General features: G+C 30.6%; 2 protein-coding genes across 2 annotated transcripts; one reads left to right on the top strand and one right to left on the bottom strand.

Moving 5' to 3' along the window:
* Positions 1 to 1,531: 1,531 nt before the first annotated feature.
* On the top strand, positions 1,532 to 17,719 carry LOC132951795 (transcription factor SPT20 homolog). The gene is made up of 4 exons (XM_061023765.1): positions 1,532 to 2,425; positions 3,467 to 4,379; positions 15,032 to 15,287; positions 16,810 to 17,719. Exons 2-4 carry the CDS (start codon positions 4,191 to 4,193, stop codon positions 17,589 to 17,591), a joined length of 1,227 nt encoding a protein of 408 aa, XP_060879748.1. The 5' UTR covers positions 1,532 to 2,425; positions 3,467 to 4,190; the 3' UTR covers positions 17,592 to 17,719.
* Positions 5,234 to 9,199, bottom strand: LOC132952963 (uncharacterized). Its single transcript, XM_061025496.1, has 2 exons — positions 8,197 to 9,199; positions 5,234 to 7,702 (listed from the first exon to the last, which is right to left on the bottom strand). The coding sequence occupies exons 1-2, from the start codon at positions 8,794 to 8,796 to the stop codon at positions 5,888 to 5,890; spliced, it is 2,415 nt and encodes an 804-aa protein (XP_060881479.1). The 5' UTR covers positions 8,797 to 9,199; the 3' UTR covers positions 5,234 to 5,887.
* Positions 17,720 to 17,842: the final 123 nt, after the last annotated feature.

Below are 17,842 nucleotides of genomic sequence, written 5' to 3'. Positions count from 1 at the left end.
TATCAATAGTAAAATCTAATTTATTTTTTCAAATGGTAATCACAGTTACCTACTTAGTTTACTAAATTTGAATGCTTAGTTAGGTTGTTAAGTAATAATGGTATTTGATTATTATAATAATATTGGAAAACTGTAATTAACTCAGATTACAGGTAGGTACCTGCCAAAATTAGGTATATTAATATCCACTATTTATGAAAATATCTTGCAATTAATGGTTTATTTTAAATCATAATTATTATTTAAAGAATTTTCTTTCTCACTTATTTTTATTATTGTTAAAAATACCTTGCCTAACCTAACACTACAAACCAGTATAAGTTTTAATTCAACTAAGGTTTTCATTAGTACTTATTCAGAATCTTAGTTCAATAGGGTATTTTATTGTGTGAATTGTTTTTAAATTAATAAGTACCTATAATAATGCATTCGTTTGAAGAGCGTGTCATGCTAATTTGTTGTATGGTTTGACCAATAAATGTCTCTCCAAAACTACCGCATAGTTGAATGTTTTGCATCCAGGTAACAATTAAATTATACACATTTAATTATGTAAAATAATCTAAAAAATGTGTTTAAAAGTTTACGTAAATTAATAGTTTATCAATTTTTTCTATTATAGAAAAAAAATGTTCAAAAATCGTACGTCAAACATCTTGTAGACTGGTAATTTAGGGGACCATTTGATCGGTTTGATATTTTTTGAAGGCAACCTAACTGGTGAAAAGTATACTGCTATGCTTCAAAATACCATTCAACAGTTAGTTGTTCGGGCAATTAAAAATAATGACAACCTGACTAAGTTGGACTAAGAAAAAATAGTTTTTCAACAAGATGGTGCCCCAGCTTATTACACAATTACTATCAGGGATTATTTAAATCAAGAATATCCAGGCAAGTAGATTGGGCGACGCGGGCCTATTGAATGGCCCCAAAGATCATCAAAATTGACACCAATTTACTTTTTTCTTTGATGTCATTTAAAAACAGTGGTCTACAAAACACCACAGAGAGCTTGAAACAAAAAATATTTTACGAGTGCCGTAACTTTATAGCATATTCATCAGGAATTTGAAGACCGTTTGTATTACTGCCAAGAAGTAATAATGGTATGCAATAATTTGAACATTTTTTTTTTAATAAACATAATAAATTTACAAAAATATTTGTTTTCAGTTTATCGAAGTTCCAACGTTAAATAATCATATTTAAAATAAACAATATTTACATAAATAGTCAACTACCATAAGTATGACACTTTGTTCTTTAATCTGAGTTAATTACACCAATTATACAACGTTATCTCTAATATTGTTATTATAAGAATCAAATACGATTATTACCTTAGCCACCTAATTAAGTATTCAAATTTGGTAGGCAAAGTAACTGTAATCAATTGATTATGATTACAATAATTATTATTACAATTTATGATTGAACTTAATGCTTATTTTATGATTGTATAATATGCTAAATTAACCATTAAAAGTACGAAATAAATAATTTAAAGTAATTAATTAATTACGATTGTAATAATAAATTACAATAATAGTAGGTACTGATATCGATGATTTTAATGAACTATGTTTACCAACAATTTTTGTTGATGTTTTTTTTTTTGGTGCGTGTCATTTGATTACCAATTCTAGTGTATAAAAAGATAGTTTTAAAAAAAACTATTTAGTTTTTGTAAATTAATTTTATACTTGCAATTATTTAAATTTAAATATTAATGCATATATTTTCTTAACCTTTATAGGACCATAGTTAATAAACTAGCTAAACAAAATGAATGATTTCAGAAAAAAAAACTTTACTAGAATCCATAAAAAAATATAGTAATTACTAATTACTATTTAAAAATATAAAGTTGATTTTGCTATTGGTACACCTGTGTGTTTGAAAATTTTGAAATTGTTATAAAAAAAATTGCCTGTTAAAAATAAAGAAACATGTCTTTTTTTCGAAATTCCATATCATATATAATCTTTAAAAAAAACCCCCGGGAACAATGACATAATATACACACTGTATATATATATATATATATGTGTATATTAAGGATTGTGATGATGACACTCTTTACATTATAATACATCTGTGGACATGTGTTGTTATGTCCTTATCTAAATAAACTGTTCTGACAGCTCGGGCGACACATCCGATCTGTACGAGCAAAATCATTCCCACTGCGTATGCCCACGGCTGGAGTCATGCATAATGACTGATGAGCTATGTAACGTATATCCAATATAATATTTCGTGTATTTGAATAATAAATTAATTTTTTCGAAAATTTCTGATGTATTAATTGTGTTCTTAGTTAATATTAAATTATAAATAAATCAATATAAAACCAATTTCTTCTTCCTTTGTTCATCAAATAGGTACATATATTATATGACAAGTCTGCAGTTGAATTAGAGTGAGTTAATTTATTAGGTATAATATACTTAAATCCTTATATATATATATATTAAATGTATATGTATTTTATATATTATATATATGAAACGGTATTATACTAGAGTGTGTACGTATTAAAATATATAAATAAAGACCGGAGACCAGATTTATATGCTTTTTAAATATTATAAAATATGCATGCAAACATGCATTAAAAAAAATCAAAATATTTAATTTTTAATCATTAATAGATTGCAAACTAAGTTAATAACATTTTAGTAAGTAGGGACGACAAATTTAATTCTTTGTAACATAATATAATCTTTGATATTTAAACGTAAGTACATGCTTTTTTTTGTTAGAATATGTGAAAATATGCAGAATATGCAAAAATATGCAGTATACAATTTTGATATTTAATCAATCAAGTAATGATTTATGGATATTTTTGGATGATATATAGGTATGAATAGTGAATACACAAACGTATTTTAAAGTCCTTTATCTTTAGTAAAATACCCATTTTATAACCCATTTCTACTATTTCAAATTATAAAACCGTATCATACGCAGTTTTACCCCAAATAAATACCACGGGTTTACCACAACTAATGGGTGAAATTGTATTTAAAAAATACAATTTTTAGTATTTTCAAAAATTCTATTAAAAAAATAATTATAAAAATTCATGATTATTATTTAAGCTAACATATTTGTCATAATATATTTGATATAATATAATATAATCTAATTTCAACTTCTTAATATTTCGTAAAGAGTTATAAAGTTTGAATTCTTCAGCAATTATTTTAATAAAACCTAAATGCATTGGATAATTATTTATGATATTGTCATTTGTCAATATGAGTCCAAGGACAAAGATATGGAGTTAATGTGAAGTCATAATCACATACGTGATATTAACACTTTAATCAAATTATCATAATTGGTTTACTTTTCAATAATTTCCCAGGACTATTTCAATAGCTTATAAACATTTTCAACAAAACTAGGTATAAATCTTATATTTTAAATTTAAATATTATTTTGTTTGATACAGATATTAATTATACGTCTATAATCAAACTTGACGTGTGCAATGAATGTTGTACTCCGGCACACAAAGTGAAAAAGATTGTCAAAAAAATTACACGATGTCAAATTGGAGTGACCACTTCATGAAGAAGTGACCATTTTGTGAAATATTTTCTAATTTCACGAAGTGTAATATATCCGTTTACATTTCATGAAATGGTCATATTTTCATGAAAAGTTCGATTTCACGAAGTGGCTAAGACATAAATGCATTATATTATATACAATTAGAAATATGCAGGCACGTTATTATTTTATATTAGTTTTTAGGTTTATATATTGTATGCAATATAATATACACATTGTATAATTAATTTCTAAAGGTGCAGAAGGTCACATAAATATTTTGTCGGTTTAGGTAATGTTCCTTAGAAATTGAGATAGTAGTAGTGGTATATCTAAAACCCAATCATTATATTATTCGGTTTATGTTTATTGACGATAAAAAAAAAGTATTCAGTCACAGTAAATACACGTAGTACCACGGTCGTGCAGAGCAGTGATCTTTGCACCGTCTGCAATAAGACACAGACATCATAACTATTTTCAATTGTTTTTCTATCAACAATAATAGTGTTATTGTGTGTCTTCTGCAGTCTCGTTTTCAATAACTTGGCCGTTCTCGAACAGCGCCCGTTTCGGTATCCGTCGTCGTCTCGTCCGCAGCGGTTCTAGACGATACAGCGCCGATGTGTTCGCATCACAGAAGTAAAGACTCCCAAAGGTCGTCAAAGTTTACCGCTCACGCTGCGGTCCAATTGCAAAGGCGGCACAATAACTCGACGTCCAGACGCTATGACGAGGGTCAGCTGCTCGAAGATCTGGGCCACAAAGAATCCGTACAACTCGAACGTCTCGTCCACGAAACATTTCCCAGGGTGAGTACCTACCGCGACTACAATTGACCACAGACCGCAATAGTAATATTTCACTACCGCGTAGTTATATATTTAGTTGGTATACTAATTTAGTTGCCAATAGTTGGTATATTAATAATAATAATAATAAGCATACGACTAAAACAAATTAAATATATCAATGCCTATAGTAATTATTATACTACATCGCTAGACACCGATAAACGGACTGAGCATAAGAAATACCTCATTGAATACACAAAAAAATGTATTGTTCAGCAGAAAAGTAAACTAAAATTTATTGGACCAATCACGGGCCACTAAATTATACTTAACTACTATTGACATTAGCTCACCATTGGTCATTAAATGATAATATTTTTAATATGCATATTGCATATCCATCATTAATTATAATATTTAGGTATAACTCTATTCTTTATTTTAAACATTTAAGAAATAGGTTACAACTAAATTTCAAATAAGTAAATAAACTTACTAGGTATAGCTATAATTACCTTTACGTTTGTTGCAAAATACTATCCATGTTCTTTTTAAATATAGGGAATATTATTAAAGTATTAACTCAAAAAGCAAACAAATGGTATAGGTAGCAAACAAAATCGAAAGCAATGGAACAATAAGATATAACAAAATATAATATATATTATATGCATTCAAATGACAAACCATTTAATTACAGTCGTTGCCAGATAAATTGAGCCGGCGGCGGCGGCGCGATAACGGAAAACCAGTGGTTCTCCGTATTTCAATATTATTACCGAAAATACTTCAATAAACCAACAATTGTTACAACAAATATTTTACGATATTAATTTAAAATCCAATATTCTGATAATAATCTTTTATTAAGGGTCTTCGACAGTAAAACTAAAACGTAACAACGCTCACTAGATGTCGTAAAACCTCTCACGCAATGCTTTATACCACGCCCACTTCGGTCGCTTACCGACGCGTGAGCGAGTGATTGAAACCGTCTCCGGGAGCGGCGCATCATTCTCTCAATACTACTCGTATTGACTACACAATTCAAGCGCGACGCAACGTTCGATTTATTTAATAATTTACGGTACGCTTCGCATACGCTTTGGTAATTTTATTTTTACAGACGCATAACCTATTATACTTTTATTGACCTATTATTATATACGCTTGTATTCCAATATTATTACTATGCAAATCAATAGGTATTTTGGGGATATAATAATTTAAATGTTCCACCTCTCACGGTCAGTCGTCAGTGAATAGCATTTAGTAGAAACCTAGTACAACCGGCAATACGAATGTCCCTTAGTCATTAATTATATTAATTTATGTTTGTAATGTATATGTGTATATATAAGTAAGACAATAAATCATAAACGAATATATAAATAATATTTTTATTTTATTTTAACGTATAGACGATTTCATAATATGTTAAGGTACATTGTAAAAAAAAAACTTAATATTTGTATATACTTAAACTATATACTTTAACAAAACTCAATATTACTTAAAACAAAATATTAAAGAAGCTTTAAACGTTTATTTTTTTTTTCTTCTTGTGCTCTAATTATGTACTCTGGATTCCGTATTGGCATACTACGTGAGTGCCTCGGGTCGACCAATTCCGGCAAAAAGCAATTGAAAAAAAAATTTTGAAGTTTCGGCAACATGATAGTAGTCCAAAAATGAATGTCCCTTTTAATTATTTCATACTTCATTCCTTTTTTTGTCCACACGGCGAGAATACAATAATCCCTTTGACAAACATTTAACTGTCCCTGTACTTGGTAATACCACTTATGATTTTTTTTAATTTCATAAGTGGTCCCATTATTAGTTTTTTTCCAACAGCTAATTTTTTTTTTTTCAATTCCTTCTTCGGGAGTCAGATCTGCAGCTGATTGAGGACATTTTATTTCGACCAAGCCATCTTCATCAATTAATCCATCTGGAGTTGCTCCAATGAAATAATTAAACTCATCAATGAACAATCCACACTCTCTTATTTTTATACTTAGTAAATTTTCTAAACAAATTTTAGCTTCATTTTCATGATTTCTTCCATACTCCATTGCTATTGTATCAACATCACTAGTATAAATTAAATTTTTTATTAGATTTTCACAACCCGTGTCTGGACGACGGTTAATTATGCTTCCAAAGTTTGAAGCAGTAAGTAATTTACGCCTAATGTCCAACCAATTCTGACAAGAACTTTGGTTAACAGTTTGTCTTTCTATTACCTCTCTTTGTGCAGCAATTTTTTTCATGGACTCAATGACTTCCAATTTTTCTATATTATATTCATTTTCATTCATATCTGGTTTCATTGAATTTTCTCCATATGAAGCATTTGAGTCATTCACACCAAATAATTTTTTTTTAAACCTTTTATTTTTCGTCAAGCGATTATTTTGACGAAATTGATTATCTCGTCGTGTTATTTCCATTTTCACTGATGGCAATTTTTTAAAGGGACTATTTTTTAAAATTGTCTTGTGCAAAGAATAAAAAGGTCTTTTAGAATTTTTAGTAACTGTAGCAATCGCACAACGTCCAGCGTATGACCCTTTTAGAGCAAAATTCACTCTTTTCCCTCCTATAAGTTTTGCAATAATGGCATTAAAAGATTCAACTATATTGCTGTCAACATTCAGTATCAAGCTTGAAGTATGTCTAGCAAGATACCTAATAGGTTGCATTACGCTATCTATAAACACTCTATCTGTACTAAAAATTTTTTCCATGTAATTAATATCGTTTGAATTATTATCGTCGGTTATGTCACAAAAATATTTTGAGCAACTACTATGATCACCGAAAACATGATTGACAACATTTAAAATATCATTTCTGAGTCCTATAACTGAATTTTCTTTTTTTCTATATTCAATAGCTTTCACTATACCTTTTCGCATTCGTAGAATATTACGTGATAACAATTTTCTATGAGCTAATTGACCTGCTTGTTTTTTCGTAGTTATATCTCTAAGTTTGTTACAAAAATTACGAAGAAGGTGGTTACGGCATTCAACTTTTTGTACAGTTAAATTTTTATAAGGCCTTGCTTCTAAAATTTTTTTGTATACGCTTGAGTCTCCATCGGCTATCAATTTTTGATACCTTATACCATACATAGGTTCACTTTGTTTAAAACCTTCAACTATTACAGCTGCTTCCATACCCGACGATCCATTTTTATCCGACCAATTTTTAGTGCAACAATGTTCTTTAACTTCTTTTGAACCAAGACCAGAACGAATACAGATTGAACAGTATTTATTTTTTACTCCCAAAAATAAAACTTTTTTCGTTCTATACCCAATTATTGCAGCCTAAATATACAAAAATAAAAACAATTTTAAATATTTAATAAGAACATAATATAATCTATTATTTAATTATAATATGTACAATATTGTAAACAGTATCTAGAAAAATTACAAGGTTTCTCATGAGTAGTTCATATTATAACCAAAAACTCTAAAAAAATGTATCAACACAAGTTCTTATAGGTATAGATATTTTAAGTTCAAATTTCGACAAAATTAGTTATTTAAATGAAGAATAACGATTTTATTTATTTTGCTGTAACTAAAAAATATTATTTATGGGTATATTTGAAACATTAAAAACATATTATATTATTACATTTTATATATAAAATGGGTATATACCTACACACAATTTTCAAATGCAATGTTTTTGGCAAAAATTAATTCAACCTACTGTAATATACTTAGGTATACTAAAAATAGTAAAATATATTACTTTTGTATAGCATATCATAAATTTATTAAATTAAAATAAGAATATAATATCAACTTACAGCGCCTGATAATGAATTGTAAGTTGACCTGTAAGACCGTTTGCACCAGGATCCATCTGCAACTACTGAAATAAGGGGAGTTCCGTCAGTATCTATGTCTCCGGCACTTACGGCTAGTTGAGCTTCTTCTTTTGCAGCTGCCTCCATTTCTTTAAGAGCACATTCATTAAATGATTTGCAAACTATATCATGTGACTTATTGTACACAAACTGACTTAAGGGAGGTATTTCCAAAGAAGCGGTCATAGTTTGAAGCTGACTAAATCCTCCACCCACATTCATTATACCAGCTACTGCAGCAATATTTATATCCGTCATATTCGCTTCTGAACTTTCCGAGTCAATTGTATATGTTTTCAGACAAAAATTGCATTTAAATGCAAAAGATGATTTTAAACCAATTTTTTTTTCATTGACACAAACCATGTCCTTAAATGAGCAACCGTATGGGTCGTGATTATCTTTTTCTTTAATTTGTTGACATATATAAGCTAAATCTAAAATTCGTCGTCCAACTATAGTGTGTTCATGATTCTTGATAGGTGAAATACTTGTTTCTAGCTTGTGCGTATCAACATCAGAATTTACGTCATATTCCATAGACGTAGCTAATGGTTGGGCTAGGTTAACATCATCTTGAGATAATGAAAAAGAGACTTTTGCAGCTTGGGAAATAGCAGGTGTACAATTTTCAGTTAGAGCAGGATTTGGAACTACATCAACAGGTACAGGTGAGACTGAAATTTGTGTATTTGAAGAAGTTTGATCACTGTGCTCTCTGGATAAATTAAAAGTATATACGTATATATAAAACTAAACCACAATTAATTATATATCTTGTTAATCATTAAAATGTTCGTAATATTTACACCATACTAAAAATGTAGAAGTTAATTTAAAAAAAAAACCGGGAACTCGCTCTGCTGTATAGTAGGGTTGTAGTGGACTTCGGTCATAGATTAAGTCACTATAATAATATGGTTAAGTCTATGATACATTTTATTTAAATTGTAATATATTTTATTTTGATACAAGTAATTTATTTTTCAATTAGGGTGGGTTGGCGGTTGCATACAGCAGGTTTAACCAAATTTTTTCAAAAACCTATAGCCTATATAATGAGTAAATAAAAGGCCAAATCAAACATTTGGCGAAGGTTTCCTTTTTATATGACTACTAATTAAAAATAAATTAAAAAATAGACCTATTTATAAAACTACTATTTTTAATAATAACAAAAATATAAAACCGTTTGATAGTGAATCGTTAATAATTCATGTGTAAAAAAAAGGGCAAAAAAATCCAAATTTTGAAATGGTTATTATTTGTTATACCTATAGTATAATAATATTCAATATGACGTCTATTTTAGATTCTGAGTGGAGCGATGAATGTATTGATTTTAACAATTATGTATGTTTTATTTTTTTTTATTTGTGTCTGTGTACACGATAAGTAGTCGAAATAATGCTTCGATTTTCTACTTCAGTATCTTGTTCGATGGGAAAGTGAATCTAGTTGGTGCATTGGGGAGGTCAAATAAATACGTAATTTTAAACAAAAACAAAAAAAAAAAATTTAAACAAAAACTGAATTTTTCACGCAAAATCGGTTTTTGACAAAATCCGATTTTGGTTTTTAGTGTAACTTTAAAACACATGACCATGACATTTTCACTGGTTGTTTATATTAGCATTTACTATACACCATAAAAAAATATAATAATAAAATATGTACCTTGTCCATCGACTTTTAAACAAGCTTTGTGAACCTATTATCTTAGATTTCTTCTTTTTTGATGGAAACCCTCTCTTTTTTTTGCATATTCTCGTATTGGAATTACTCGAATTCATTTCAATGTTCACGTTTGAAGCTCAAGACGGAAATGATTTTCATAATAATAATCAATTAGTAGGCTGTATTGTGTATACAAAAGCAATGGATAAAAATAGCCAGGCGGGCGGGCGGCAGCTGTCGTGTTATCGCTCGTGCCGCGAGTCGCGTCCGTCGACGCATTTCCAGGAATAAGGAGTGGGGGATTTAATAATCTTGGTCGCCGTTGGAATTGTTGAGCAGCACAGGTTGTGCAACAAATTATTTTATATCTATCATTATATCAATAAACATGTTCTAGTATTTCCATATTTACGGCTTCCGAGGCAGGTTTAGAGAAATAACATACCTATACAAAATTAAAGCCAAGATCTTAATCTAAGTTCACACCAGATACATTTTGAAATAATCTAATATTAAGCTTTTTATAGCTGTTTTAAATTCTTAAAATATCAGTTCCTTAATAGCTTGTATTTAATTAAAAAATATTTATTATTAAAAATGATCTGGTGTAAACACAGAAGACTAGGTAACGAGTTCAGAACAGTTTTCAAAATTGAAATCGAATAGATTGAACCGTGTTTATTTTTGGAAATTCAAAGACCATTTTAGCGCTTGAAAAATCTAGTGACGAAGACCCTTAAAGAACAAAAAGCAGACATTTTAAAATAATATAAATAATATAATAATAATAATAATATGATAAAATAATAACAACAACTATAAATTATACATTATGATATTATAAATTACAATTGTATTATACATAACAATAGTTATGGCTGTAGTGGTGCTACACCTAAATCATCGTCTTCATTTTCAGTACTTGTATCGCTGTCGTCAGTTGTATCTTCTCCGTACGTTACTATTAATTTATCCATTTCGATGTCCATATAACTTTCATTTTTCCACATTTCTGTTTCTAATTTTTTCACGTTTGCACAAACTGCTCCCCACTCAAAATTACCCATAGATTCCATTTTTCGTTTACACAGTTCTGCAATTTTTTTGATGCTACCATTATGATTTTGTTTTGCATTGTACTGTTTTACTTGTGACCAAATCATTTCAACGGGATTTCAATCCGGATTATACGGTGGTAGTCTAATAATATCATGGCCTTCTTTACTTAATATACTATCCAAAGAATATTTAATAAACACTTGTTTGTGTTTACGTATTATATCGTAAAGTTGTGCTTTTAACATAGTTGAATTAAAACTTATATTATTTTCGGTTAACCAATTTATCATGTCTTTTTTTAAGCTATTTGAGTTTGGAGCACGGTTAGATTGATGACAATGATAAGTCGCATTATCCAATACCACAACAGAATTTTTACTTAAATTTGGTAGTAATTTTTCTGTGACCCATTTATAATAATTATCTTTATTCATATTATCGTGGTAATCACCACTAGAGCTTTGAGCTTCCCATGTTAGTAAAGCATTAGGAACAAAACCTTCTTCTCCTCCAGCATGAACAATTATTAAACGCTTTCATTTACTTAAACTTTGTTTTACTGTATTGTCATCATCGACGGAACTCCATGATTTATTAACAACATGTGATGATAATACGTAACTTTCGTCAGTATACACTATTTTTCTACCTTGTCTACGAAACTCAAGTATTTTTTGTAAGTACTCTATTCTTTTCAAACGTATATTATGTTTTTCTATCAACAATTTTCTATTAGTTTCAGTTTTACGAAATTTGAAACCCATTTCCGAAATTATTCTGTTTAATGTTCTAGTACTCCTCAAATTCATAAAATTTTTTTGTTTTTCAAAAATAAGTTTAACAGTAGGTACAATTTTTTCAACCGTGTACATATCTGTGATGGTTCGCTTTAAAGCACATCTATCAAAATCGTCAACTAAAGCTTTTATTTTTGTCACATTATTCCTTTTTTTATCAGGAGTGATAAATGTAGCCAATGTAGAATTTCCCGTTAAATCCTTATTTTTCTTTCTATTAATAATTAATATTGTCATTGGTCAGCTGAGTCATTTATTTTTATACATTTATAATAAACAAATTGTTGATGACCCACCGCGCCGTGCGGTCGAAACACACCGGGTTAGGTTAGTTGTTTTTAGCAGTGTACTGCAGCCAGAACGATGGCATGGGAGAGAGAGTACAGAAAATTCTGCAGAAAATTGTTTGCACTGAGCCGGGTTTGAACTGGTGACTGCACGCGTCGTAGTCAACTGTGTGACCTATGCATCACACTGCCAGCGGCTAGTTTGGGCTACACTTACTGAAAAGCGCCGCCGACGCCGGCTCAATTTATCTGGCAACGACTGTACTTGGTGGTTATGAATTTGTTGTGATATTCGACCATTGGGTTTGTTTGAATTTTTTCGGTAAAACACGGTCTTATCGAAGCAACATGTATAATGTATATAGTACCTACCTATGAAATAATATGTATTATTATGATTGAGCACAACCTCAATTGTACACCATAGGTATATATTATATTTATAGGTATTATATGTTTTTGGGCTGGATACAACATTTTTTCTTTACCAATGTTTTTTATTGAATTTTTTCTCACCGTCAAACTTGCTATGCCCACCAAACAATAACAAATATGGCATTAATGTTATAACGTTAAATAATTTCTGGGTACAGTACCTAGATGGCACCTAGCAACCGATGAATAATATAATTACGTTTCCATAGCAACCTCAAACAGCTACGTCGTTTGTCATTTCGTGTGACAAAAGTTAAGCTCAGCTCAACTCCGGAAATGTCTTGGTAGATCACGATTAGCGAATGATACCGTAGATCACTCTACACAGACGACGTAGCTCTGAACCTGGCTTTAATCATAATTTTAAAAAACGTATACCTATATGCAGGGCTTGAAACCGTTAATATTTTTTCCTATTTCGGTTTCGGTTATCGGTATTTATTTTTTCTGATTTCATTTTTGGTTTTGAATACCGGTTTCGAATTTTTCCGATTTTAATTTCAGTTTTGATTACCAGTATTGGTTTATTTCGATTTTGTTTTCGGTATCGATTTTTCGGTAACGGTTTTAACCAGTATTCAAAATCGGTATCAAATATCGGTTTCAATATGGCTATATGATACAAAATATACAATGTTTTCTCAGTTTTCTCTGTTTTTTTTGTTTTCAAAGTTCTTAATAAATGTTGAATAAAGTTTTAATTCTAATATTGGATTCTAACTAATTGTTAGTTGCACAAAATTTACTAAAATTACCTAATAAATAATGTTAATGTTTCGATTATTGAAGACAATGAGAATCAATATAATTTTTTTTCCAATACTGCCATATTAAATATTTCATAGATATCCTATTAATAACATAATATAAAGGATTTGTATATTGGTGTATAAGTATAAGTTACTATCCACTTGTAAGTGTGTTATCCATATTATATGTCTGAACTAGAAATTGTAAATAGTTATAAACTTACCTATGATATATATTTTGCTATTTGGTGTTTGTATGATTTTTTTATGTAATATTCTCTAACCACATATATTACTATATTATAGTTCCCTTTCATATTATGAACTTAACCAATGTTTTGATACATTTAAATGTTAATAGGTATATTTTTATTCGAATAATTAATCAAGCCTGGGCATAAACGATTTAAAAAAATTAATTTAAGTTAAAAGTTAAGTTAATTTTAACTTTTTAGCTTAACTTTTTAAAATTTAATTTTCATCAACTTATTTGTTACTTCACTGATTTTAATTGATATAAACTTAATAAATAATGAGTTACTTTTAATCAAATTCCTGTGACGATAATTTATAAATAGTTAAATAATAATATAATACAGTTATTATTGATGATATATGTTGGATAAACATTTACTTTTTATTATTTTATACCATAATACTGGATATAAATAAATTTAAAAAATTTAAAAATAAAATTTAGGTAGGTGCTTAAGTTATTAAGTATTAATTTATTGTAAGATTTCATATAGCTAATATCTATTAACTGAACTGGGTTTAAAAATGAACAGGATAACTATTAACTATGAACTTTTAAAAATATTTTTATCAGCTTAACTTAACAAAATCAAAAATTATCATTAACTTACCCTAGCTTGTTATTAATTACATAATACATTTTTTTTATTAATCCTGCAACATAGAAATAAATATTTAGTACCTATACTGTGTTATTATTTACTTGGAGAAATAAACATAAATAATTAAGTAACTTGTAACTTTAGTGTAACTGTAACTTGTAGCTAGTTCCAACTAGTCGAGTAACTTTCCCACCCATTATCGTACATCAGATATTTGACTTGTCAAATGAATAAGTAATATCATTCTATGAAAACGTTGCAGGCGTTATTTCGTGCCCAGTGCAATTGAATTAGTTGTTTGTGAGTTATTTATTTTTGAAGTTTTAAGTGTACAAATGTCATACCCAATTTTTAATTGTGACTAAAAGGTCAATGTACATGTCACAATGAATACAGCAGGTGTTGCTTTTGTGCACTTTGAATGTGAACATTTTGAATGGAATGCCATATCTTTTAGAACCAATGATAATAATAGTTTATCGTGACAACAATAAAATATTGGTGAGATGTATGTCACAATTCTGATAAGTATGTATGGATATGAGCAGAGTCCAAATCCTAACATATAAAAAAAAATTAACTATTTAAATCTCAAGTCGATAGGAAGTGTCACTACTTGGGTGGCTTCTTTCAACAATCTCCTTCATGTTCACGTAATTTTAGTCCATATTCTTAATTTGCCTCCAGGGTATAGATTGTATATTTCATATAAAATAAAAAAAAAAATTATTTAAATCATAAACATGCAATCATTAAAATTGTGTTTTTATAATCAATTATTATCTAAAGAAGTATATTGATATATTATACTATAATAATTTTAAAAATTCAATTATTTAATCAATGATATTATATTTACTCAACATTAATATATTATAATATTATCTATAATTTATGTCGTATATAAATTTCAGTGCAACGTAGACCTGATACATGTTGTCAATGACCCGCAGATGTATGGCATGTACTTGCTGCGCAAGGAAGAAATGCGTCATGGTGACAAGGAACGTATTCTCTATCACGTGACAACCATGTCCAGAGCTTTGGAGTCGTTGAAAAGCGGACTTGACTGGAGGCGCACCGGGTGCTCCAAATTATTTGGATGCGGTGTGTTGTTCAGCGACGACGCCGACTATGCCAACTATTATGCCGACCATTCCCCCAAAGAAGGTATTATGATAGTGTTTATTATTAATGTTTGTTGTTTGTCAACAAAATTTTCTTTCTCCCCCATCTAAAAAAACATCAAAATTAAAAAGTTAAAGTTAAGTTAATTTTTAATTTAACTGAATTTGATTGATATAAACTTAATAAATAACAAGTTACTTTTAATCAAACCCAAGTTTTGATAATTTATAAATAATTAAATAATAAATATAATAAAATTATTATTGATGATTCATATTGAATAAGCATTTACTCTTTATTATTTTAAACAATATTAATGGCTATTTATAAATTTAAAATTAATTAATAAATAACTAATTAACTTAAGTTAGTAAGTTAATTGTAAGTTTTGAAACACTGAGTTAAAAAAAAAACCACTATAGTTGAGTTATTTTAATGCAGTAAATATTATATAGGCCTCCGCACAGGGTTATCGAGTATGCCATAATTAATAATATATCCTGCGGATCCAGCTTATAATCCTTATAGCTAGTGTTTTTTTTTTATTTATTTATTGTAATATGATATATTATATCATCTTAACCATTTTGACAAAATATAGGATTTTATTTTTCTAATGAATATTAGTGTTAGGTATTGGGAGTCGACGAGTCGTGACGATAACATAGTTTTTTTTGGAGATCTATTTAGCTATTTTTATAAACTATTCTCATGTTCTGGATATAATGTCTGCGCACACATGCACAACAAATACCTAATATTCTTGAAATGATACAATTACATTTTGATGAATGGTGATCAACGAATCATATCATTTTCTTATCACCCTTCTCCCACAAACAAAACTAATATTTATGTCGATTTTTTTAAACATAAACACTCATTTTCTGAAAAATGTTTGACTTTTTGGAATTCGTTTCACCTCTGACCTCGCAAAATGTTATCCAATACTCTACTCATCTAAGCATAACGACTTATAATAAGTCAACTACCTATAAGTATAAGTTTTTTAGTTCAAAATTTACATTATCTAAATTCTTGAAAAAATATTTTGTTTAGAACAAAAAAGAAAATAATTGAGCTAGAAATAATAACGATAAAAATTATTGTATTTTGTAATAACAAAACTCGAAAACGCTAGTACTTTTTGAGAAAATGCGAGTGTTTATCTTTTAAAAGTATCACCTACTTGCACTAGTAATAATATAATCAATTTCATCATCTCAGATGAGTTTAGATTAGGTTATAGTGGTTATACTACCTTCGCAGTGGCTTGGTGAATAGGGTAATTGAGAGGCAAATGCCTCTGAGTTTCTTAAGGGTTGGTGGAATATACCTAGGTGATAATTTATTTTTAACTACAGATACTATTTTAGTGATAACTATACGACAGGTAAAGTTACAAATATGACAATGGATGCCTTTATTGGGTTATTGGTGTTGAAGCGTAAAATATTAAACTAGCTATTGAAAAAATTCAATTTCGCCATGCCACTGACATATATATACAACATAATACCTATTTAATTTAATTTTTCTGTTCTCGTGACACCGGCTGACGCAGAAAGTCGGGTGATCATCGTCTGTGCCGTGCTGGTGAATAAAACGCAGAGGGAGTCTGGCAATCAGAATTTGATCGTACTGTCAGGCAATTCCGACACGACCGTGAGCTCCAACGGGCGCGCGTACGTCAAATACAACGACTACGACTTCTATCCGATGTACCTTATGTACTACCGACGGACACTAGAGCACTTGAACGAAAGCAAATATTTCCGTAATGACCCCCACGATAAATGGCGGCAAAACACCCGGGTGAAGCATCAGCAGCAGCAGCAGCAGAAGAAGCAGCAAGAGTTGAAAGCGCAGCGCGAGCGAGAGCAGGCACAGCGTCAGCAAGAGCGAAAGCAGGTACAGCGTCAGCAAGAGCTGCGGGCGCAGCGAGAGAAACAGCAGGCACAGCGTCAGCAAGAGCTGCGGGCGCAGCGAGGGCAACAGCAGGCACAGCGTCAGCAAGAGCGACAGCAGGCACAGTGTCAACAAGATCTGCGGGCGCAGCAAGAGCGAGAGCAGGAACAGCGTCAGCAAGAGCTGCGGGCGCAGAAAGAGCGAGAGCAGGAACAGCGTCAGCAAGAGCTGCGGGCGCAGCGAGAGAAACAGCAGGCACAGCGTCAGCAAGAGCGACAGCAGGCACAGTGTCAACAAGATCTGCGGGCGCAGAAAGAGCGAGAGCAGGAACAGCGTCAGCAAGAGCTGCGGGCGCAGCGAGAGAAACAGCAGGCACAGCGTCAGCAAGAGCGACAGCAGGCACAGTGTCAACAAGATCTGCGGGCGCAGCAAGAGTGAGAGCAGGAACAGCGTCAGCAAGAGCTGCGGGCGCAGCGAGGGCAACAGCAGGCACAGCGTCAGCAAGAGCGACAGCAGGCACAGTGTCAACAAGATCTGCGGGCGCAGCAAGAGCGAGAGCAGGCACAGCGTCAGCAAGAGCTGCGGGCGCAGCGAGAGCAAACTGCAGGCACAGCGTCAGCAAGAGCGACAGCAGGCACAGTGTCAACAATATCTGCGGGCGCAGCAAGAGCGAGAGCAGGAACAGCGTC

Source organism: Metopolophium dirhodum, chromosome 9 (genome assembly GCF_019925205.1).
Source record: "Metopolophium dirhodum isolate CAU chromosome 9, ASM1992520v1, whole genome shotgun sequence".
In the NCBI taxonomy this organism is placed as follows: Eukaryota; Metazoa; Arthropoda; class Insecta; order Hemiptera; family Aphididae; genus Metopolophium; species Metopolophium dirhodum.
This window is presented reverse-complemented; position numbering and strand designations above follow the sequence as displayed.